This window comes from Rutidosis leptorrhynchoides, chromosome 5, assembly GCF_046630445.1.
Source record: "Rutidosis leptorrhynchoides isolate AG116_Rl617_1_P2 chromosome 5, CSIRO_AGI_Rlap_v1, whole genome shotgun sequence".
Lineage (NCBI taxonomy): Eukaryota > Viridiplantae > Streptophyta > Magnoliopsida > Asterales > Asteraceae > Rutidosis > Rutidosis leptorrhynchoides.
The window spans coordinates 439,881,399-439,903,335 of NC_092337.1; the positions used below are offsets into that span (position 1 = coordinate 439,881,399).

Genomic DNA, 21,937 nt, shown 5'->3' on the forward strand with positions numbered 1-21,937 from the left:
CGATATGTTTGACAAGACGAACTATGATGTTTTAACTTTTGAAAATATGTAACTAGTCGTTTAACGTAACAACTATGGTTTGTAATTAAGTAATTAATTAAGCATCTGTGATTTAAAAAAAAAAGGGGGTGTTACAACCACTGTCGACCGACAGTCCAGGTCGGTGTAAGTTGATCTTCGATCGACTCAACAGACAGTCGATCGACTGATGGAGTCAGTCGGCCGAATGTCACTGCAGACAGTATATAAACGGATTTAAGCCTTAGTTGTTAGGTTACGCATCATATCAACCCTAAGTCGTCAGCAGCTCGGTCCCTACGTCCAAATTCCACAAAATATCACTCTAGGCTTCGTGTTAATCAAGATTTAATCTTGGTTTGACTCGTACGAACCCGAAGACCCTTAGATATTCGATTTATTGCTCGTCTAGTGTTATTCCGCCTCTAGGTCGTGTTAGGTTGATTTTAAGATCCTCATAGAAAGTCTACAAAGATTATAAAATTACATAAACCAAATTACATTACATTAGAAATTAAGTGAAAGAAATAATAAAAAAGTTATCCCCATGAAAGCTGGATTGATCTCACTAAATGAAAGAAATATAAATATAAATATAAATATAATTTAGAGATGTAAAATGCATCTTAGTGATTTCCCATCCATAAGTAACTTAAAAGCTTGATTGATCTCACTAAATGGAAGCTCATGTGTTATAAATACATCCAGTTTCACCTCCTACAAAACATTTAGTAACATAATACTCCATTAACATGATTAATGTTCATGCATAAATTAAACAAAAGTATATATGAACTGTAACAACTAATTATATGCAGGCGTGAAGTTAACTTTATACGGAGTAATACATTACCCCAAACATGCATTGTTCAGCAAAGTGAGGAAACTGTGATTTTCCTTTGAAGTCCCCGAAAACAGATCCAATAATTCTTCGACCATCGAACATTTCCATCGGATGAATCGGGAGCGTTTTTGGAGTCGGATGTATTCCCAATAGTACTGTCAAACCCCAACCCTGTAGTAGTAAAAAACATATTAATTAGCACCGTTGATCATAAGACATATATTATGTTAATTAGTATCATCATTTAGTTCAACCTTATGTGTTGATAGGAAAGCCTCCCTGAGCACATCCAAATTTCCGGCACACTCGAAACTATAGTCCACTCCTCCTTCCAAGATATCCCTAATTTCCTGTAATTATAAAATAACATAACCGGTTAAACAAATACTAGCTCATGTTAAGGTGTGTATTTTTTTTATGTACGTGACGTAGTTGGATTATACCATTTCCCACCGTTAGAATACTAGTGAGATTTGAATCGGACACCTCATTTAAAAAAAGATTTCCAACCACTAAGTTATATATTTTGGAATGGTTCGGTATACATTTCATCATAGGTATATGTCACATTTAGCATAATTGAACGATAGATGGGCCCAAAAAGTTGGACTCATATCCCATGTCATCAGTCAACTAAGAAATTGTCTAAAAGTGAACTGATTTATAGATTTATTAATGTTACGTGACATGTGACATCAGGCCAATCTTTATGCCAATTTTAAGTCTATATAAATATCTACCATTTTTTTAAGGCTAGGTACATACTTTTCTAATCAATTGAGCTAATATATGTGTACTAACCTCATGCACTGGTTTTTTCAATTCCAAAGGGTTAATGATATCAATGACTCCCATTGATAGACCTCGTTCGAGCTTCTCGGAATTTATATCATCCCAATGATTCTAGAAGCTCCTCTAGATCGAGCACCTTCAACAACCGCTAATCCAACAGCTCCCAGACCGAAAACAGCAACAGAGGATCCAGCTTGTACATTAGCCGTGTTCCATGCCGCTCCGAGACCAGTGGACACACCACAACTGAGTAAAGTCATGGTCTTAAGTGATGCATTTTGGTCAATCTTGACCACACAAGCAGAGTCAACCACTGTGTACTCGCTGAAAGTAGACGTGTTGAGGAAATGGTAAATCGGTTCACCTTGTTTTGTCCAAAATCGCGTCTTCCCATCGTTTACCATGACGGATTTAAGTGGATCCACCCTGAAGTTTTTGCATAGATTACTTTTTTCAGATTTACAGAACACACAGTTTCCACATTCGCCGTTAAATATGGGAACAACATGATCCCCTGCCTTCATATCTTTCACACCTTCTCCGACACTTTCAACCACCCTATAAGAAAAAGGAATGTAGATCTTGTGAGTTTCACGCTCAAATTTGAAAACCTACAATTATCATGTTTTCGTTGTATATTGATTAATTAGTTAATTTACGTACCCAGATACTTCATGGCCAAGAACACGCTGATACACTCGCTGTGCTTCATTCTACATATAAATCAAGAATTAATAAAGGGTTAAAGCTAAAAATAGGCTACAAACTTATACAAATGTACCGATGTCGTCCACAAACTCATTTTCGTCCTACTGTCGACTACAAACTTATAAAAAATGTGCTGATGTTAACATTTTGTTACCGGTTACCTGCTGAACCGGTAAAATTAATTATTTAACTTTTTTTATTCGTTTTATGTACCGATGTCGCCCATATACTTTCAGTTGTATTCCGATGTCGCCCATATACTTTCAGTTCTGTTTCGATGTATCACCGACGTGTCATGACTACTTAGAAGCCACGTATCAACCATTTTGGTTGACGGTTAAAAAAAGTATTTTGTTTATATTAGCACATTTTTTATAAGTTTGTAGGCGACAGTAAGACGAAAATGAGTTTGTGGGCGACATCGGTACATTTATGTAAGTTTGTAGCTTATTTTTGGCTTTAACCCATTAATAAATGAGTGTGGAATACTAATAAACCGATACGTGACAATTTGTGCATCAATCTTTTATTTTTATTTTACCACAATGTTTGTCACTAGAAGCGATCATGAACGAATCTAGTTATTAAGTTATTTATTAACTATTTATATGTTTTTCAAATTAGAGTGATGTATGTATATTATTGATTACCCTAACCAAGTGATGAAAAATCGTGTGTACTTTTAAATCTGATAAACGCAGCGGATAGTTAAATAATAATATTTTATTATTTTATAAACATTCACATAATTAAATAATCATTTAATTAATAAACATTCACACGATTAAACTGTCCTATTAGATTCAGTTACATCACTAATAATTGTCAAAATAATAAATTCACAAAGTGAGTTAGTAATATACCTTTGCGAATTGATGTCCATGGAAGATATAACCGAACCGCCTTTTTGAAAGAGAAACCTACGATCAAAAGTATGACCGTCTCTTTGGATAGTCTACTACACTTTCAGACAACGTCAATGGATGCTAGTCCAAAACCAAATAACAAATTAATCAACATTTGATTAATTGTGTGAAACAATAAATAATATTACTCCGTACAGTGTTACTAAAAGAATCAAAACGAGATATTGATGTCTTTGTTTTGTGACTCTCTACAAGAACACAAAGGAAAACCATGATATTATAATACTCCGTATACTTGCTACCGTCGAATATAAAAAAGAATTGTGAGTTTGATTTTTGGTGCGGCAATGAAAAGAAACAAAGCATTTTTTTATTTTTTTTATCGTTCTATTTCTTCACAAAATCAAAAGGAAAATATTATATAATATTTTTGCAATGAGTCAACCGACTCCAAAGTGTATGTAAATAAATTTGTGGAGATCCTTGCCTCTATTAGTTTGAACTTAACCAACATACAATGTAATTTCTTTTTAAAACAAAGATTACGGAGTATACAAATTTCAATTAATTCAACTTGTTAACCAAGTCATTAAAACTTTTATTTAATTATAATTAATTCATATTAATTAATTTATAATTAAATATTTAACTTGTTTCGTTACTTGAGTAATATATATATACATCATATATATATTTCTAACGTCTAGGTGTATATATGTGTGATCCCGAAAGCTCAAATGAATTTAGCCACATAGTTATATGTTGTACCTTGCACATTAATCCTACAGACTCCCACTTGTGCATGACACAACACCAAGTAACTATACAAACAATGGATACCGTCTAGCAACAGGCCATTGTCGCTAAATTCATGTGAGGGTAGTTTCTCAGAACTGTTTATAGTAAGTGTTAAATGTCATTCGTCCCTTTGTTTCAGATACTTTAGTTAAACTTGAGATATAGATCATCGGTCATTCTCATTTATTTAACAATTTTATTTCTCGATCTTAGAACTGAATTAGATCACCAAATTAATTAAGTATCATCTTAATTACATTTGGGTGCGGCCACACAAATATCTTATTCATTCATCGAGGAGCTCAAAAGTATCTAACTCCAAACATTTTGGAGGAACAAATCCTATGTTGCATACACGTGTCTCTCACGAGCTTTACATTGTACCCAATAATGGCCTTTATTACAGCCTTATTCAGGACAGCATTTAACCATATTAAAGTAGAATGTTCCACACCTTCGAAACCAACGTGCATCTCAAGTCTAAGGACACAAGGACATAATCACTAAAAGATTCACTACTGACTACGATTCATGTAGAGATATCTCGGTTGGGTCATTCCAGTATTCATCATCAATGAATATAACCAAAACTTCACATTAATCTTAATTCATGTTATTCCCATAACATGACCGATTATGGATATTTTGAATAGTCAACAATTATTCATGGATTAAACATGCTAATATAGAACACAGTGATATAAATGAAAACGATCATGCCAACAGTATATCAATTCATTAAGATAAAACTGCCTAATGTTCCAAAAATATTCAAATACCAAATTACAAATGAAAAAGATCAGTAGCATAACGAAGTCCAATATTATTAGCATGATCATCATGCTTGTTGTGCATTAAGGGCTTCGTGAACGTGTCAGCCACATTATCATTTGTACGAACCTTAAGAATATTAATATCATTCATCATTTAATGACTTCAATTAATGTAGTCAAACTTTCAAAGAATGTGTCGGATACCTTTATGTAAATGTGATTCTTTCGCTTGTATAATAACACTCGAACTAGCACAGTACATTATTATAGGAGATGTATTGTTGGATACTACTCCGAGTTCACCAACAAAAATTCCTAATCCGAACAGCTTCTCAGGTAGCAATGTATTCTGCTTCTGTTGTAGATTGTTAAACCGTGATCGGCTTTGAACTCTTCCAATTAACTGTCTTTCCCATCATGAAAAAGACACAACCTGACTGGGATCGAGAATCATCTCGATCAGTTTGAAAGCTAGCATTTGTATAATAGTTAATACTCAACTCTTTTCCCAAACTACCTTAAACCAAGAACATATCTTTAGTTCTCCGCAAATACTTAAGAATGTTCTTAACAGTCATCCAATGTTCTTCACCTGGATTCTGTTGATAATGACTCGTCAAACTTAAAGCTAACGAGACATCATGTCTAGTACACAACATAGCATACATTATGGATCCTATAGCCGAAGCATATAGGATACCTTTCATTCGTCTTATCTCATCAGGTGTGATAGGACTTTGAGACTTGCTCAAGATTACACCCTTTTACACGGGCAATGCTCCGCGTTTAGAGTTTTGCATGCTAAATCTACGCAAGATTTTGTCAATGTATATACTTTGAATCAAATCAATAAGCCTTTTAGATCTCTTTCTATAGATCCTGATTCCAAGAATATAAGTAGCTTCTCCAAGATCCTTCATGGAAAAACATTTACCAAGCCAACTTGACATCTTGCAAAGTTGGAATGTCATTTCCAACAAGTAGTATGTCATCAACATACAAAATCAAGAAGACTACTTTGCTCCCGCTAGCTCTAATGTAAACACAGGGCTCATCTCCGTTTTGAGAAAAACCAAACTCTTTAATTTTCTCATCAAACTTGAGATTTTAGCTCTTGGATGCTTGCTTTAATCCATAAATGGATTTTAGAAGCTTGCATACTCTATTAGGATGCTTAGGATTCACAAACCCTTTCGGCTGAACCATATATACGTCCTCGCTTAGGTCCCATTTAAGAAAGCAATTTTGACATCCATTTGCCATATTTCATAATCATGAAAAGCAGCTATGGCAATGAGTATCCTAATTGATTTAATGCTCGCGACTGGTGAACAAATTTCCTCATAATCAATTCCTTGAGTCTGAGTATAAAATTTTGCCACAAATCGAGCCTTAAAAGTGTTTAATTACCGTCCATGTCAGCCTTCTTCTTGAAGACACATTTACACCCCACTTTCTTGCAATTGGGTGAAAGATCAATCAAGTCCCATACTTGATTATCTTTCATGGACTGCATCTCTGCCTTCATAGAATCTCGTCATTTGTCAGATTCTGGATCTGATATGGCCTCACCGTAGCTAGAGGGTTCATCATAATCCCCTAGATGAGGTTCATCTGAATTAATCAGAAGATTTAGCCTCTCAGGTCGATGAGGAGTTCGACTAGATCTACGAATTACAGGTGCAACACGTTCTGGCTCACCAACAGTGTGTTCACCTTCAACGTGCGGTTGGCTAGTGCCTTCAGAAGATGTGTTACTTTGTGATTCTTGAATTTCTTCAAGATCTACTTTACTCCCACTGACTTCTTGTAAGAGAAGATCTCTTTTAAAGAATTCAGCAAACCGAGCAGTAAACACTTTGTTTTCAGCTTGGTAGTAAAAGTAGTAACCCATTGTTTCCTTTGGGTATCCCACAAAGTGACATTTGATACCTCTGGGTTCTAACTTGTTTGAAGTGTCACGTTTCACATACGCTTCACAACCCCATACTTTCAAATAAGACAACTTGGGACTTTTCCCATGCCATAGCTCATATGGTGTCTTTTCTACCTTCTTGGTTGGAACCATAATGAGTATGCCTGCAGCAGACTCTAGTGCATATCCTAAAAAGACTGTGGTAGAGTAGTCAGACTCATCATGGATCGAACCATATCAAGTAGTGTTCGATTCCTCTGCCCAGACACACCATTGTGTGATGGTGTGTAAGATGGAGTGGATTGTGTGATAATCCCACAATTCATGTGCTGCAACAACTCTTGACTCATATACTCACTTCCTCTATCAGAGCGAAGTGCTTTAATGGTCTTTCCAAGCTGATTATCTACTTCATTTTGGAAGACTTTTGAACATTTCAAAAACTTCATGTTTCAGCAAGTAAACATAACCATATGTTCTATAACCATCAGTTAATGTAATGAAGTAAGATTCACTATTCTAGACATTATTCTAAAAGGGCCACATACATCAGTATGTATTAGTCCTAAAAGATCTTTAGCTCTTTCACCTAAATCAGAGAAAGAAGCCTTTGTCATCATTTCATATAAATATGACTCACATACATCAAATGACTCATAGCCAGTTGATTCCAAAAGTCTATCAGATTGGAGTTTTGAAATGCGTTGTTTGTTTATATGACCAAGACGACAATGTCATTGATAGGTCTTATTCAAGTCTTGCTTGAATCGTTTAGCGGTACAAGTATACACAGAATTCTCATTTGAAATCACACCACGCATATCAATTTCAAAAATACCATCACGTGGACTGGTATTAAAATAAAAAATATTATCATTAGAAATTGAAACACAAAAGTGCGTAAATGAAAGTTCAAAACCAACATCTTTCAAATTATGTAGCTCGTAATACTATGAGCGTAATGCCATTGTTTCAACAAAACAATGAGATCACTTGAAAGAGTAAGCTTATAGGAATCAATATCTTCAGCAGAAGCTCAACCCCCATTGCCAACTCACAAATCCAGTGTGTCTTTTTTCAGTTTAATACTTCTTCTCATTCCCTTTATATTGTTATAGATGTGAAGGCCACAACCGGTAACAAAGGTCCAGGAATTACTAGAAGAAAATATATAACTGTATATGAATATACTTGATTGCTAGTCTCACCAACTTCATCATTTTTCAGCTTAGATTGGTAGATAGGATAATTCCTTCTCCAATGGCCAACCTTTCCACAATGGAAACATTCGGTGTCTTTTAATGGGTTTTTTTTCTTGGAAGGTGGAATATTCTTCCTAGCAAATGATTTGCCATTTTCCTTCCACAAAGTATTTGGCTAATTCTTTGTCACCCTACCACCCTTCTTCCTATACTCATCAAACAACATCCGATAAGCACTTTGCTAAATAGCAACAATTTTCTCAGTAAGAGGATTGAGTAAGGCTTCTTTAATTTTGTTCAACTTCCCTTCATATTTGAGAACAATTCTCTATTTGCGGTGCTATTCTAGGAAGTTAAAACAATTGAGTTTATCCTTCTCCAACAAAGAAGGAAGTGTGTTTTGGTTTACGTTTTGATTGTTTGACATCTACAACATATATAAGATTCAATTTAGTATTTTCGACATTGGGCTTTAATAAATTAACCACCCAAGTTTTTATAGATTTTTAAAAACGATTAATTTAAGAAAGCCTAAGATCCACATAGAGGTTCCATAGCCACATCTGTTGATCAGCTAGCAGTTATGGAGTCTATTGGTAGGTAGCGGATACCAATTGCATTACAAGTGCAACTCTTAGATCTTTATAGGACCTAGAGATATATGTAGTCCAACAAAGCACTATTATCTACCGGCATGTTTGTCCCATCCTTGCCTCGAACTCAGGTCTCACCGTGAATACGATTAAGTCGTCCAATTTGAAAACAGTGAAAATTCACGCTAGTCTCACTAGATCGAAAAATCCACCTCGTGGCTATAATTCAGCCTAGTCTCACTAGATCAGAAAAATAACGAGGAGTGTTTGCAAGCTCATTGGATGGCATGACTTAAATTTGACGGGTATTTTGAAAATGTTTGTGTTAACGAATAATACATGCACACATTATTCGTTACACTATTTGTTAAAAATCATTTTAACCAATTATATATGTCGATCGTGTATTATGTGTACAGTTTGTTATTTAATTTCTAGTATAAAAAAAATAACAAATACACAAATGTGTATCGTTTTAAAACAGTTTTAAAAGATGTCTTGAGTTTCAAAAAATATTTAACTTTAAACTCGTTAGAGTTTTACTTTTTAAAATCATCAATTTTAATCTTTGAAACTCGTTACCGATTTTATTTGATGTTTTCATCAAAAACATTTAGCATATATTATAATCAACAATTAAATATAAATGCGTAAAATAAAACACAACCATGCATACATACACATACATAGCCTAGCTCAAAAATTCTATGCTTGATCCTATGAGCCGACATGGGATCAAGAGGTCAAACTAAGGACAATCAAAGCTCCCACTTGATTCAAGAACCAAGTGAAAACGTGTCGAACACCATCGTTGTTAACTTGATCCAATCGCCATCTACTAAGCCAACTCCGTGTTGAATCTTTATCTTCAATCTTCATCTTGTTACATTTATTTAAAATTGAAAAATACAATTAATCTAATACTTTTACAATTTGAAATAAACCTAAATACAATACTATGAAACTGAAAATAAATAAAATACAACTCTGCCTTCTTTGGCCTCCAAATAAATCAAAAACAACATGGCATAAAATTGTCGTAACCAACAATCACAACAATCATACATTGGTCGGGGCATTATGGGCTATGTATGCAATCACAATTTAATAATAACATTATTAAACCTATATATGACTTGTCCATTGTTATAATGTATGTGTACAACCATGGAACAAATTAAATATTAATAACCAACAATTATCCAAGCCATAACTATTAAATTCAAAATTTAAAGAGTGAATTTCTTCAGATCTTATTTGTGCGTCATGAGGTAATCAACAAAGTTGACTTTCAAAACCATAAAGGTTTTGACTTTTACCAATACACCACAAAGCTAGATCTAAGAAAATCACGCGACAATTAAGACGGTGTAAAAGCGGCTCATGATACCATTGATGGAAAATCGTGTGTACTTTTAAATCTGATAAACGCAGCGGATAGTTAAATAATAATATTTTATTATTTTATAAATATTCACATAATTAAATAATCATTTAATTAATAAACATTCACACGATTAAACTGTCTCATTAGATCCAGTTACACCACTAATAATTGTCAAAATAATAAATTCACAAAGTGGGTTAGTAATATACCTTTGCGAATTGATGTCCATGGAAGATAGAACCGAACCGCCTTTTTGAAAGAGAAACCTACGATCAAAAGTATGACCGTTTCTTTGGATAGTCCACTACACTTTCAGACAACGTCAATGGATGCTAGTTCAAACTCAAATAACAAATTAATCAACCTTTGATTAATTGTGTGAAACAATAAATAATATTACTCCGTACAGTGTTACTAAAAGAATCAAAACGAGATATTGATGTCTTTGTTTTGTGACTCTCTACAAGAACACAAAGGAAAACCATGATATTATAATACTCCGTATACTTGCTACCGTCGAATATAAAAAAGAATTGTGAGTTTGGTTTTTGGTGCGGCAATGAAAAGAAACAAAGCATTTTTTTATTTTTTTTATCGTTCTATTTCTTCACAAAATCAAAAGGAAAATATTATATAATATTTTTGCAATGAGTCAACCGACTCCAAAGTGTATGTAAATAAATTTGTGGAGATCCTTGCCTCTATTAGTTTGAACTTAACCAACATACAAAGTAATTTCTTTTTAAAACAAAGATTACGGAGTATACAAATTTCAATTAATTCAACTTGTTAACCAAGTCATTAAAACTTTTATTTAATTATAATTAATTATAATTAATTCATATTAATTAATTTATAATTAAATATTTAACTTGTTTCGTTACTTGAGTAATATATATATACAATATATATATATATATATATATATATATATATATATATATATATATATATATATATATATATATATATATATATATATTTCTAACGTCTAGGTGTATATATGTGTGATCCCGAATGCTCAAATGAATTTAGCCACATAGTTATATGTTGTACCTTGCACATTAATCCTACATCAAGCACCGAGATCAGTATGACAAATTGAAGTGAAATGGATCTTGATTCGGACCTCCCTTTTCTGTGGTGGATCCACCATTATTTCTTCGACGACTAAAGGCTGACCAGGGCCCCATGCCACCGTGGCTGCAATATTTAACAATATACTAATTTCCGTAATTGCCCGATACAGTATAACAGTAAAGTGTGATTGCCCGCTACAGTATAACAGTACCTCACCATGCTGTGTTTTTTTTTTTCTTCTAACTAATCCAGACTCTTCCTCTCCATCCTATCCAGCCTCTTCTCTAACATCACCGTCGCCACCATCTTCGCCGCCGTCAACACCAACGCCACCCTCGCCGGCATTTACACCGGTGCAACCTAAACACCATTGCCCTGTTCATCGCTTTATTCACTCTAAATACAGAGTACTTACTAATCTTTTTCTCTACTTCACCAATTTTCTCCACCGCTACCATTTGTTTCATACTTCATTACAAAATTTTGTAGATGTTTGCTTCACCAGATTCGTTAAGGTATGTTTTTTTCCTTCTCATCTTCGGCCAAATTGGAATAGTGAGCGAAAGTTGTCATTTTTCAAAATAAACTTGAGATTCAATCATACTTTGCGAGATTAATGGAAAACTTACTATTTTCGCGATTATTGACAATCGAGCATCATTGTCGGTATAAATTAGGGTTTTGGGCATCGCTTTGATTTTGATCATTAGATTTGTGTGAAAAAATTAGGTATTCGGTCGATTAGTTAGGGTTTGAGGCAATCCAACTAAAATTGTTATCATCGTTATTGTAGCCATCGAAGAATTTTACATACGTTTGCTTATTGTAAGTGTATCAAAATTTTAAGTTTTTTGCTTGCTGTTGCAAATGATTTTGATTTTTTTTATGAGCTTACAACAATTGTTAAAGCCTACATATAACAACTGTAAGTGTTCTCGATTTTTTTTATTTTTATTTTTTGGTTTTCATCACAATTAGACAATATTTGATTGCTTTTGTTTGTTGTTTACCCATGATTATAGACGATTGGAACCACGGTTTAGAGTTATAATTGTTTGATTGTTTAGGGTGCATTGCTCTAATAAAGAAGGAAGAAGTTAATAGAGTGTTTTTTATACTTCAGTAACTTTGAAGTTTAACTGTCAGGGAGCATTAAGTGGATTTACAAGGTTTTTATTCTTTGATCGTATCGCATCTCTGGTGGCTATTCGATGTTGCGGTTGCTCATGAAAAGGGGGGAATTGGGTTTTGCATTTAACATCCGCTAAACATTAAGCAAGGTAACATGAATCATTAATGAAAATAATTTTTCTTGCTACACTTTAGTTTAATGAGTTTAGGTCTAATTTAGCCATCTGTTTAATAAGTTTTAGGTCTAAAAACCACATTCAATTTATGTTGAAGGTTGTTTCAATTTGTTGTATGGTTATTACCTAAATGTATTCCAATAGTATTATTAATGAGTTGTCTACCATGTTTGTGTTGTTAAAATGATATGTGTATTTTTTTTGCAGGACTATGTATTTTGTGCAACCATGTCAAAAATGCGAATATACGTTGGAAAGCACCTTAAATGTGAGGTTGTGATAACGAATTCTCATAAATTGAGCCTTGCAAATGGAAAATAACTGGATCATATCTTGGCGTGGCAACATACGAGTTTGGTGATAAAATTTATTTTTTGCAACCATGTATGTTCATACTGCCTTGCCTCGATTTAATTTATATAAATATAATACTAGACATAGTGTAACCGTATCGATCGTCCTTGATTGTAATTTGACATATTTCAGCTGCAAAAATACGTTAGGAAGCATGTTAGGTACGAGGCTGTGATGCACATTCTGTTGGTTGGAAATATATGTATTTAGCCTCAAAGCTACTTTTGATTTCTAAATTTGGGAGACTATATTGGAAACTTTTTGTAAAATCGAAGGAATTAAGATTACGTTCATCCAGTCCGTACGTTAACAGAAATCGCAAATCAGTAGTAAAAGTGTAAGTTGCTCTTTCTCTTGGCTGCATTTTTTACACGACCCTTAACACTAAATGCCTAAACATTTGTTGTTTTTCTCTGTTTGCAACAAGTAGGGAATGCTACTTTCAAACACAGTTCATTCCGACCGACACTGTTAAGGCGTTGCAACTACTTGATGGTTGAAAAGGTTAGTTTTTTGTTTAGTACATGCTTACGAAACTCAGGTTTTGTCGATTCTTGACAAAAAGACCTGCTAAAATGGCGTGTTGTTATGGTGTTTGTAAATCTCAATCTTAGATGTCTCTTTAGGACCCTCATGAAAACAGTACAAATGTTATCCGTGAATTGTCTCCACAGATTCATGATTTTAGCCATGATAGTGATGATAATACGAGCATAAATATTGGTTGATGTGATAAAGGAAGCGGAAATTTTCGTTGATTATTTGTTGGATTTGATATAGAGAGATTAGATAACTTCGTGTTTTATAAATAGTATAATAATTTAAGTAATTTTATGCTTTTTTGATAAATGGTGTAATGACTAACTTATATTTGATTATTTGATCTGTTGTGTTGCTGAGTCTTTAAAACCTAAAAGTATGAACACATGACATGTACTGCACTACCACGTTTACTTGGATCATTAGCTTTTTATATTATTATATAAATGCTCATTAAATAATTTCACACAGTTTATGCTAATGATGCTTTTTGTAGCACTATGCAGAGGACTTTACGAGATTACGTATGGAGATGACTATCGCTCGCAAAATGCGCGGCAATGCGCGCACCCCTCTACTAGTTAAAGATCAAATTCAAATATTTAATCAATATATACTGAGAAACTTCATACTCATGTTAACTTAGACATTACCGTGGATGATATATATTGATGTGAAGATCGAGTATACTAACTAATTACCTTTGCAGGTGATAACTTTTCCTGCAGTGTTCGAATTTTTGGAAATTGATTAATTGTTTTTCTTTAAAATTGCCATAATAATATAGTAGTAGTAGTAGCAGTAGTAATATGGAGTATATAGTATTTTAATGTATATGATCTATCAGATTGATTATTGTTATCTTATAATTGGGAAAACATGATATACACATACATATTTATAGATAGATATATACGCATGCATGTAGTGGTACAGTGTGTCAACTTGTATGAGAACGCGTATATATCTTGAAATTAAGCCGTATGTTTTGAACATGGGAGTTGATCCGTACACCACCTTGTTTTTGCCATACACCACCAAAATAATTATTTAGACAGTTTTACCCTTCATTTGAGAAGTTAAGGGGAATTGGTGGTGAATAAAAGGAAGGGTAAAAATGTTCAAAAAATTTATTTAGTGGTGTATGGCAAAAACAAGGTGGTGTACGGATCACCTCCCTTTGAACATGCTCCATATAGGTTTAACTTTTAAGCAGCTATAAGTCATTTCTGGTGCCTATAGTATTAATTTATTATCTTTATCCTCCAAAACCCAATGCCCATTAGTATATAGGTACAATTATCTTTATCTTTATTATTATTTATTATTGATTATTGATTATTGATGGAAGATCTAACGAAATTATATGGTGATGGTCAACTTTTATGCAATCAATTTCAAAATAATGTCAATTCAAAGTTGTAAAATTAATAATTAATTACCCCGTATTAATATTAATTATATGAAGAAACCTTTTAATGCATGTTTATAATAACTATTTAAGCTTTGTCTGAATTGTTTGTTTTTTTTTTTTTATCATAACTTAGATGGATGTGAATTTTTTTTTCAAAATAGAAATATTTTGTAGCTGTTTACAGAAATCAAGATTCAAACAGAAATTTTATAAGAATAGGTAAACTGATGATTGAAATGCCGGTTTTTGCAAGTTTTGGGGCCAAACCGATGTTTCATTTGCAGGTTTGGCCATGTGGAAGATTCTGTCAAACCGGAAAATGAAATGCCGGTTTGACTCTTTGACTGGGAACAGTTTTCGCTTACCAACCGTTTATCATTTATATCACTCAATCCGTGTTTTTACTATTATCCAACCAAAAAAGGCCACGTGTACAAACCGGCAAATGAAAGGCCGGTTTGTATCAATATATATACCGACATCTGGTTCATCGGTTTGTATCATTCTTCACAACCCACTCAATTTTTTAAATCATACACACGATTTTACAATGAAACCCGCCCAACCTCGAGCAACTCCGCTCGATGAATCACTATTATTCTTACAATCTCAAGGAACTCACAGAGTGTACAAGGTTTTTATGGGTGCTGTTCAAGATGCTTCTGTTCCTGAATGATCTGAAAAAGTTAAACCAAGACGATCGGATCGGGGTTTATGGCATCATATGGAAGGTCTCAAAGCTGCAAACGAGTATATAAACGCAATGGTTTACGATTATATTCAACAAACGGGTTTAGGGCAGATTTTCAAAATAGGATGCCAACTGTTGGATCACGCTCTTATTTCAGCGTTGGTTACGGTGACGGTCGGAGACGCATACCTTCCACTTCCCTATTGGTAAAATATTTTTAACCAATTAATTTGTATTTGTGTAATATATAATTCGAATATTTATATTTATATAATCAATTAATTCGTATTTATATAACTAGTTAATTCGTATTCTAATATTTATATTTAAATAACCAATTATTCGTATATATATTATATATTAATATGAACTATAATTCGTATATATATTATTTATATTCGTATATATGTTTTGCGTTGGAGAAGCAACGCTAACGTTGCAAGATGTTCAAATTTTATAGGGTTTACCCATAAATGGAGATGTTGTGTTCGGTGTATGGCACAACAAGATGTCGGAGGAATGGTTTGATTTTGCTGGCCAATATTTAGGGATTAATGTTTATCCTAATAAAATAAAATCAAGACACATCTTAATATCTGCTTTATGCAAGGAGTTGAATGAGGCCGTTGGTGAGACTATTAGATCTCACCAACAACGGGCTAGAGTTTATTTGTTAGCTGTCTTGTCTTCCTTTCTATTCCCCGACGGTAATTCCACCAGTGCTCCGTTAAACTATGTGTATCACCTCATCAACTTTGAGCGTCTGAGTTGGGGTAGTGCAGTGCTCGCACATGTATATAGAAATTTGTGTTGTACAGCTGAAAAGACTGACCAATCAGGCATAAATGGTGCGATGATTTTAGTACAATAATGGTTTTATGAAAGAATTCCTAGTCTTGCGCCACGTCTTCTGCAAGATATAGACTTTACATTCAATGCTCCTTTGGATGGACCGTATGGTGTGAGGTATATTATTTGTAATTTATATACTTTTAGTTACTTCTAGTTCTTTTGATTATTTGTAACTATATAAGCTACTTTCACTAATGTAGGTGGTATGGACCAAAGAGCTTCGTAGATACACCCACACATGTATTGAGTACATGTCGCATAACATTGTCGGGGATACGCCTTAATGAGGTATATAACGAGGTTATATAAATCTACATATAAATAAAGTTCATAAATTATATGTAGATATTAAAATAAACTGATATTTTATTATTAAAATAAATTGATATTTTAATTATCTATTATCTATTATTACTACATATTATAAATCGTGAACTTTAATCCCACGTGGCACTCTATAATTACTTCTTAATCATGAATGCTGAGGTGTAATATTCTTAATTAATCACAATTAGCACTAATTAATCAAAAGAAACTCCACGTGTGTAACGACCCGGATTTTTTTTAGCTATATATAAGATTAATATTTATATAATTAAATATTTCCAACATGTTAACCAATCAAACTTGTCAAGATATATATATATATTTGGAATGGATTTTATGCAAATGTTTGACCACCCAGTCTGTATGATGATTCACGAACGTCATAATTTGTGATAATCATTAAATAGAATATATATTTGGATATATATACTTATGACATGTTAAAATGATATTTAAGTATCTCATTAAATATATTAACAAAGAGTTATATATATAAAATGAGACTACTAACTTAAAGACTTCAAGACTATATACATATATATAACGATTAACGTTGTAGTAACTTCTAAATTAAAATATATGTATATGTATTGTATTAATATGTATTAATACACTTTTGAAAGACTTAAAGACATGTATCAACATACTTATACTCAACAAAGATAGCTATATTCATATTCTCATTCAATTCCATCAAGAATTCTACTCGTATTCATTCGGTATTTATACCAGTATCATACTCACCTCCTAGATGTACTTACTATTGGTATATACCAACAAAAAACTCCAATGATCAGCCACTAGACATAATGTTACATGTGGGAACTAACCATTTAACCTCATGTATGACTTATATGTAAGAAAACAAGCTAAATAATTCTATATATCCATCCCATATTCACGCCAATTTGCACACACACACATGCAATTCATTTCCAATTTTCTTCCAAGTTAATTCACTCTCTAATCTCTCTTCATTTACCTACTCAAGAACTCAGTAAACAACCTTCACTTTGATCATAAACTACATCAAAGATCAAGCTTAAAACACCATAGAAAGAATCACTCAAGAACGTATCAAGATAGTCATTCGATTTCAAGGAGATTACTTCCAATCTTTCAATCCAACTCAACCACTCTTTAGGATCAAGAATTATACTTCCTTTCCAGTAGCTTTTCATCTTTTAATCAAGGTAAGAATCATATATAAGCTTTGATTCAATTTATATACTTATAACTATCTTAATTCAAGATATAATTCTTATTCGAATTTTTGTTCATTCCATGTTCATACTTCAAGAGTTTCCAAGCCATCAAAGATACTTTTTGTAGTGACCCGAACTTTTCCATGTTTATATATATATTAAATGAAATTGTTATTTACATGATTAAGTGTTTCCAACATGTTAAGTAATCAAACTTGTTAAGACTTGATTAATTGAAATAGGTTTCATATAGACAATTGACCACCCAAGTTGACCGGTGATTCACGAACGTTAAAACTTGTAAAAACTATATGATGACATATATATATGGATATATATATAGTTAACCTGATATTATGATAAGTAAACATATCATTAAGTATATTAACAATGAACTACATATGTAAAAGCAAGACTACTAACTTAATGATTCTGAAACGAGACATATATGTAACGATTATCGTTGTAACGACATTTAATGTATATATATATATCATATTAAGAGATATTCATACATCATATTATCATGATAATATAATAATTTAAAATCTCATTTGATATTATAAACATTGGGTTAACAACATTTAACAAGATCGTTAACCAAAAGGTTTCAAAACAACACTTACATGTAACGACTAACGATGACTTAATGACTCAGTTAAACTGTATATACATGTAGTGTTTTAATATGTATTCATACACTTTTGAAAGACTTCAAGACACTTATCAAAATACTTCTACTTAACAAAAATGCTTACAATTACATCCTCGTTCAGTTTCATCAACAATTCTACTCGTATGCACCCGTATTCGTACTCGTACAATACACAGCTTTTAGATGTATGTACTATTGGTATATACAATCCAATGATCAGCTCTTAGCAGCCCATGTGAGTCACCTAACACATGTGAGAACCATCATTTGGTAACTAGCATGAAATATCTCATAAAATTACAAAAATATGAGTTATCATTCATGACTTATTTACATGAAAACAAAATTACATATCCTTTATATCTAATCCATACACCAACGACCAAAAACACCTATAAATAATTTCATTCTTCAATTTTCTTCATCTTATTGATCTCTCTCAAGTTCTATCTTCAAGTTCTAAGTGTTCTTCATAAATTCTACAAGTTCTAGTTTCATAAAATCAAGAATACTTCCAAGTTTGCTAGCTTACTTCCAATCTTGTAGAGTGGTCATCCAACCTCAAGAAATTTTTCTTATTTACAGTAAGATATCTTTCTAATATAAGGTAATACTCATATTAAAACTTTGATTCAATTTCTATAACTATAACAATCTTATTTCGAGTGGAAATCTTACTTGAACTTGTTTTTCGTGTCATGATTCTGCTTCAAGAACTTTCAAGCCATCCAAGGATCCTTTGAAGCTAGATCAATTTTTCTCATTTCCAGTAGCTTTATCCAGAAAACTTGAGGTAGTAATGATGTTCATAACATCATTCGATTCATACATATAAAGCTATCTTATTCGAAGGTTTAAACTTGTAATCACTAGAACATAGTTTAGTTAATTCTAAACTTGTTCGCAAACAAAAGTTAATCTGTAACAACCCGGATTTTTCCAATCGTTTTATACTTATGAGATTAATATTTACATAAATTAAACCTTACCAACATGATAAGCAATCCAAATTGTTGAGACTTGTGTTTTTGAAAAGAGTTTTACACAACGTTTGACCGTCCAATTTGACCGATGATATCACGAACTATATAACATACGATAATTATACGTTTGTGTATATATATGTATTTATATATATTTAACAAGATCTAAGGATGGTTTAACATCTCATTGTGTACTAATGACAATGAGTTATAAGTATATTTTGAAACTACTAACTTAAGTTTTCAAAACGATAACTATACGTAACATTCTTTGATATATATACTTATAACCTATAATGCTTATACATGTATCATATATATAATGTATTTAATCACTTTTTAAGGACTTAAATACATAAAACAATATAAGTATATTCACAAAAGATAGCTATATTTGAATTCTCATTCCGTTTCCTCAAGATTTCTATACGTATATCTATGGTATATGTACCCGTATCATACCCAGCTTCTATATGTATTTACTATTGATATATACACATAAAATCAACATCCTAATCAACATTATTACTGCCCTAGATATGAGGTAACTAGGATTTGTCAAGTAGCATGAATTATTAGTAAAAAAACAAAATTAGAAATCCTTTTCTTTCTTTATAAACTAAAAACGTTTTTATGAATGAACACCATTTCTTCACTCCATTTTCTCATACCTACACCCTCATTTCTCTCTCAAAATACTCCTAACTTCATACTTGATCATCTCCAAGCATTTTCCCCATCATTTAACTTCAATTACAAGCCTTAAACACCATAAGAAAACTCTTTCAAAAACATATCAAAATAACCACCCATTTGAAGAAGTATACTTCCAACCTTTTGATCTAACTCCACCACTCTTTGATTCCAAGATTTTTTCTTATCTCTTACAGTAACTTTTTCCAAGTAACTTGAGGTAGTAACCTTGTTCATAATCTTGTTCGATTCATAATTATATAGCTATCTTATTTTATGTTGTAAAATTTTAACAACAAGAACATAGTTTGAATGATTTCAAACTTATTTGCAAACTAAATAGCTCCTTCTAACTTAACTTTTAAAACACTTCAAGACCTGTAATATATCATAATGATATGCTAACTTAACAAGATATAACTTGGTTTTACAAAGAACACCTTAAAAACTGAATCTACGTCGTCGGAGTGCAACAGGGGGCTGTTTTGGGTTGGATAACTAAAAACCATCTTGAACTTTGAATTGGAAGTTCATATTCTGGAAAAATGATATTTATTATGAATATGTTAACACATAAAAATTTCATGGTTTAACTCAAAGTGTAAGTATTTTTAGAAAAATGATCATTAAATGTTGTTTTTATGATGGAAAATGATCACTTTCATAAGTTTTACCAAAGTTTGACCTATAACTTGTGATTTCGAATACAAACTAAGGTATTTTCAGTTCATATTCTTAAAATTTGACTCGATCCAAGGAAGTGGCAAGTTGAACCAACAAAAACGGAGTTGTAATGAAGAAACTACGACTAAAACAAGATTGGGTATCCGAAGCTAGTTTAGCTACGAAAATATTTGGAGTTAAAGTAAATTAATCATATCTTTTCTAATTAATATGATATTTTATATATAATTACTTATGATTTGATTTTATATATTTCAGGACCACCCGTAAATAACACGAGAAGATTAATCATAAGACCTCATGATTGTACGCAACACGTCATTTGACAACACGGTACTTTATGTACGCAACACAACATTTGACAACATGGTACCATGGGTCGAGATTAATTCTGATCAATACGAATACGATGGGATCTTTATTTATTTTATTGAGCAACTAATTGTGGACCACTAACATCGGACTGCTAACTACGGACTAAGAAAATATTAAAAGTATTATAAGTATATATATATATATATATATGTAACGATTACTTAAAAAGAAAATATGTTGATATATTATATATATATGGTTAGGTTCGTGATATCTATCGGAGACCAAGTCGAGTTAAATACCTTCAAGGCAAAAGTGAGTATATAGTCCCACTTTTAAACTCTAAATATTTCGGGATGAGAATACATGCATTTTATGATTTACGTTATGGACACAAGTGATAAAAAAATATATTCTACCTTGAGTTGTACCACTGGCATACTTCCCTGTAGCTTGGTAACTACTATTTACATGTGGTATTGTAAACGCGAATCCTGTTGATAGATCTATCGGGCCTGACAACCCTAACCGGACTGGACGACCAGTATTCAACGGTTGCACAGTACTTCGTTTCGGTGACTACACTTGGTACAGTGTAGTGAGATTTCATAATAAAGGGAATATGCGACGTTGATTAAATGTTAAGTATGGTTATCAAGTGCTCAACCACTTAGAATATTTTTATTAAAACGTTTATGTATATGAAATCTTGTGGTCTATATTTATAACGCTGCTAGCATTAAACCTATATCTCACCAACTTTATGTTGACGTTTAAAGCATGTTTATTCTCAGGTTCCTAGAAGTCTTCTGCTGTTTAAATATATGTTAGAGAAACCATGTGCATGGAGTCATACATGTTTTATTCGAGGAAGCATTGCATTCACAAAATCATCACCGTGTATTTATTTTGACTGCATTGTCAACGGAAGTATTCTTGTA

At 32.5% G+C, this 21,937-nt stretch overlaps 1 protein-coding gene and 1 long non-coding RNA gene across 2 annotated transcripts; one reads left to right on the forward strand and one right to left on the reverse strand.

The window, feature by feature from the left end:
* Nucleotides 1-624: 624 nt before the first annotated feature.
* Nucleotides 625-13,954, reverse strand: LOC139847296 (alcohol dehydrogenase-like 3). Its single transcript, XM_071836972.1, is given in 9 exon segments — nucleotides 625-735; nucleotides 872-1,033; nucleotides 1,117-1,212; nucleotides 1,664-1,755; nucleotides 1,758-2,212; nucleotides 2,318-2,367; nucleotides 9,496-9,510; nucleotides 10,978-11,099; nucleotides 13,879-13,954. Coding segments are annotated over 9 exon segments (1,179 nt in total).
* Nucleotides 12,514-13,755, forward strand: LOC139847297 (uncharacterized). Its single transcript, XR_011759428.1, has 4 exons — nucleotides 12,514-12,667; nucleotides 12,770-12,974; nucleotides 13,068-13,141; nucleotides 13,684-13,755. It is a non-coding gene; the product is annotated as an uncharacterized lncRNA (long non-coding RNA).
* Nucleotides 13,955-21,937: the final 7,983 nt, after the last annotated feature.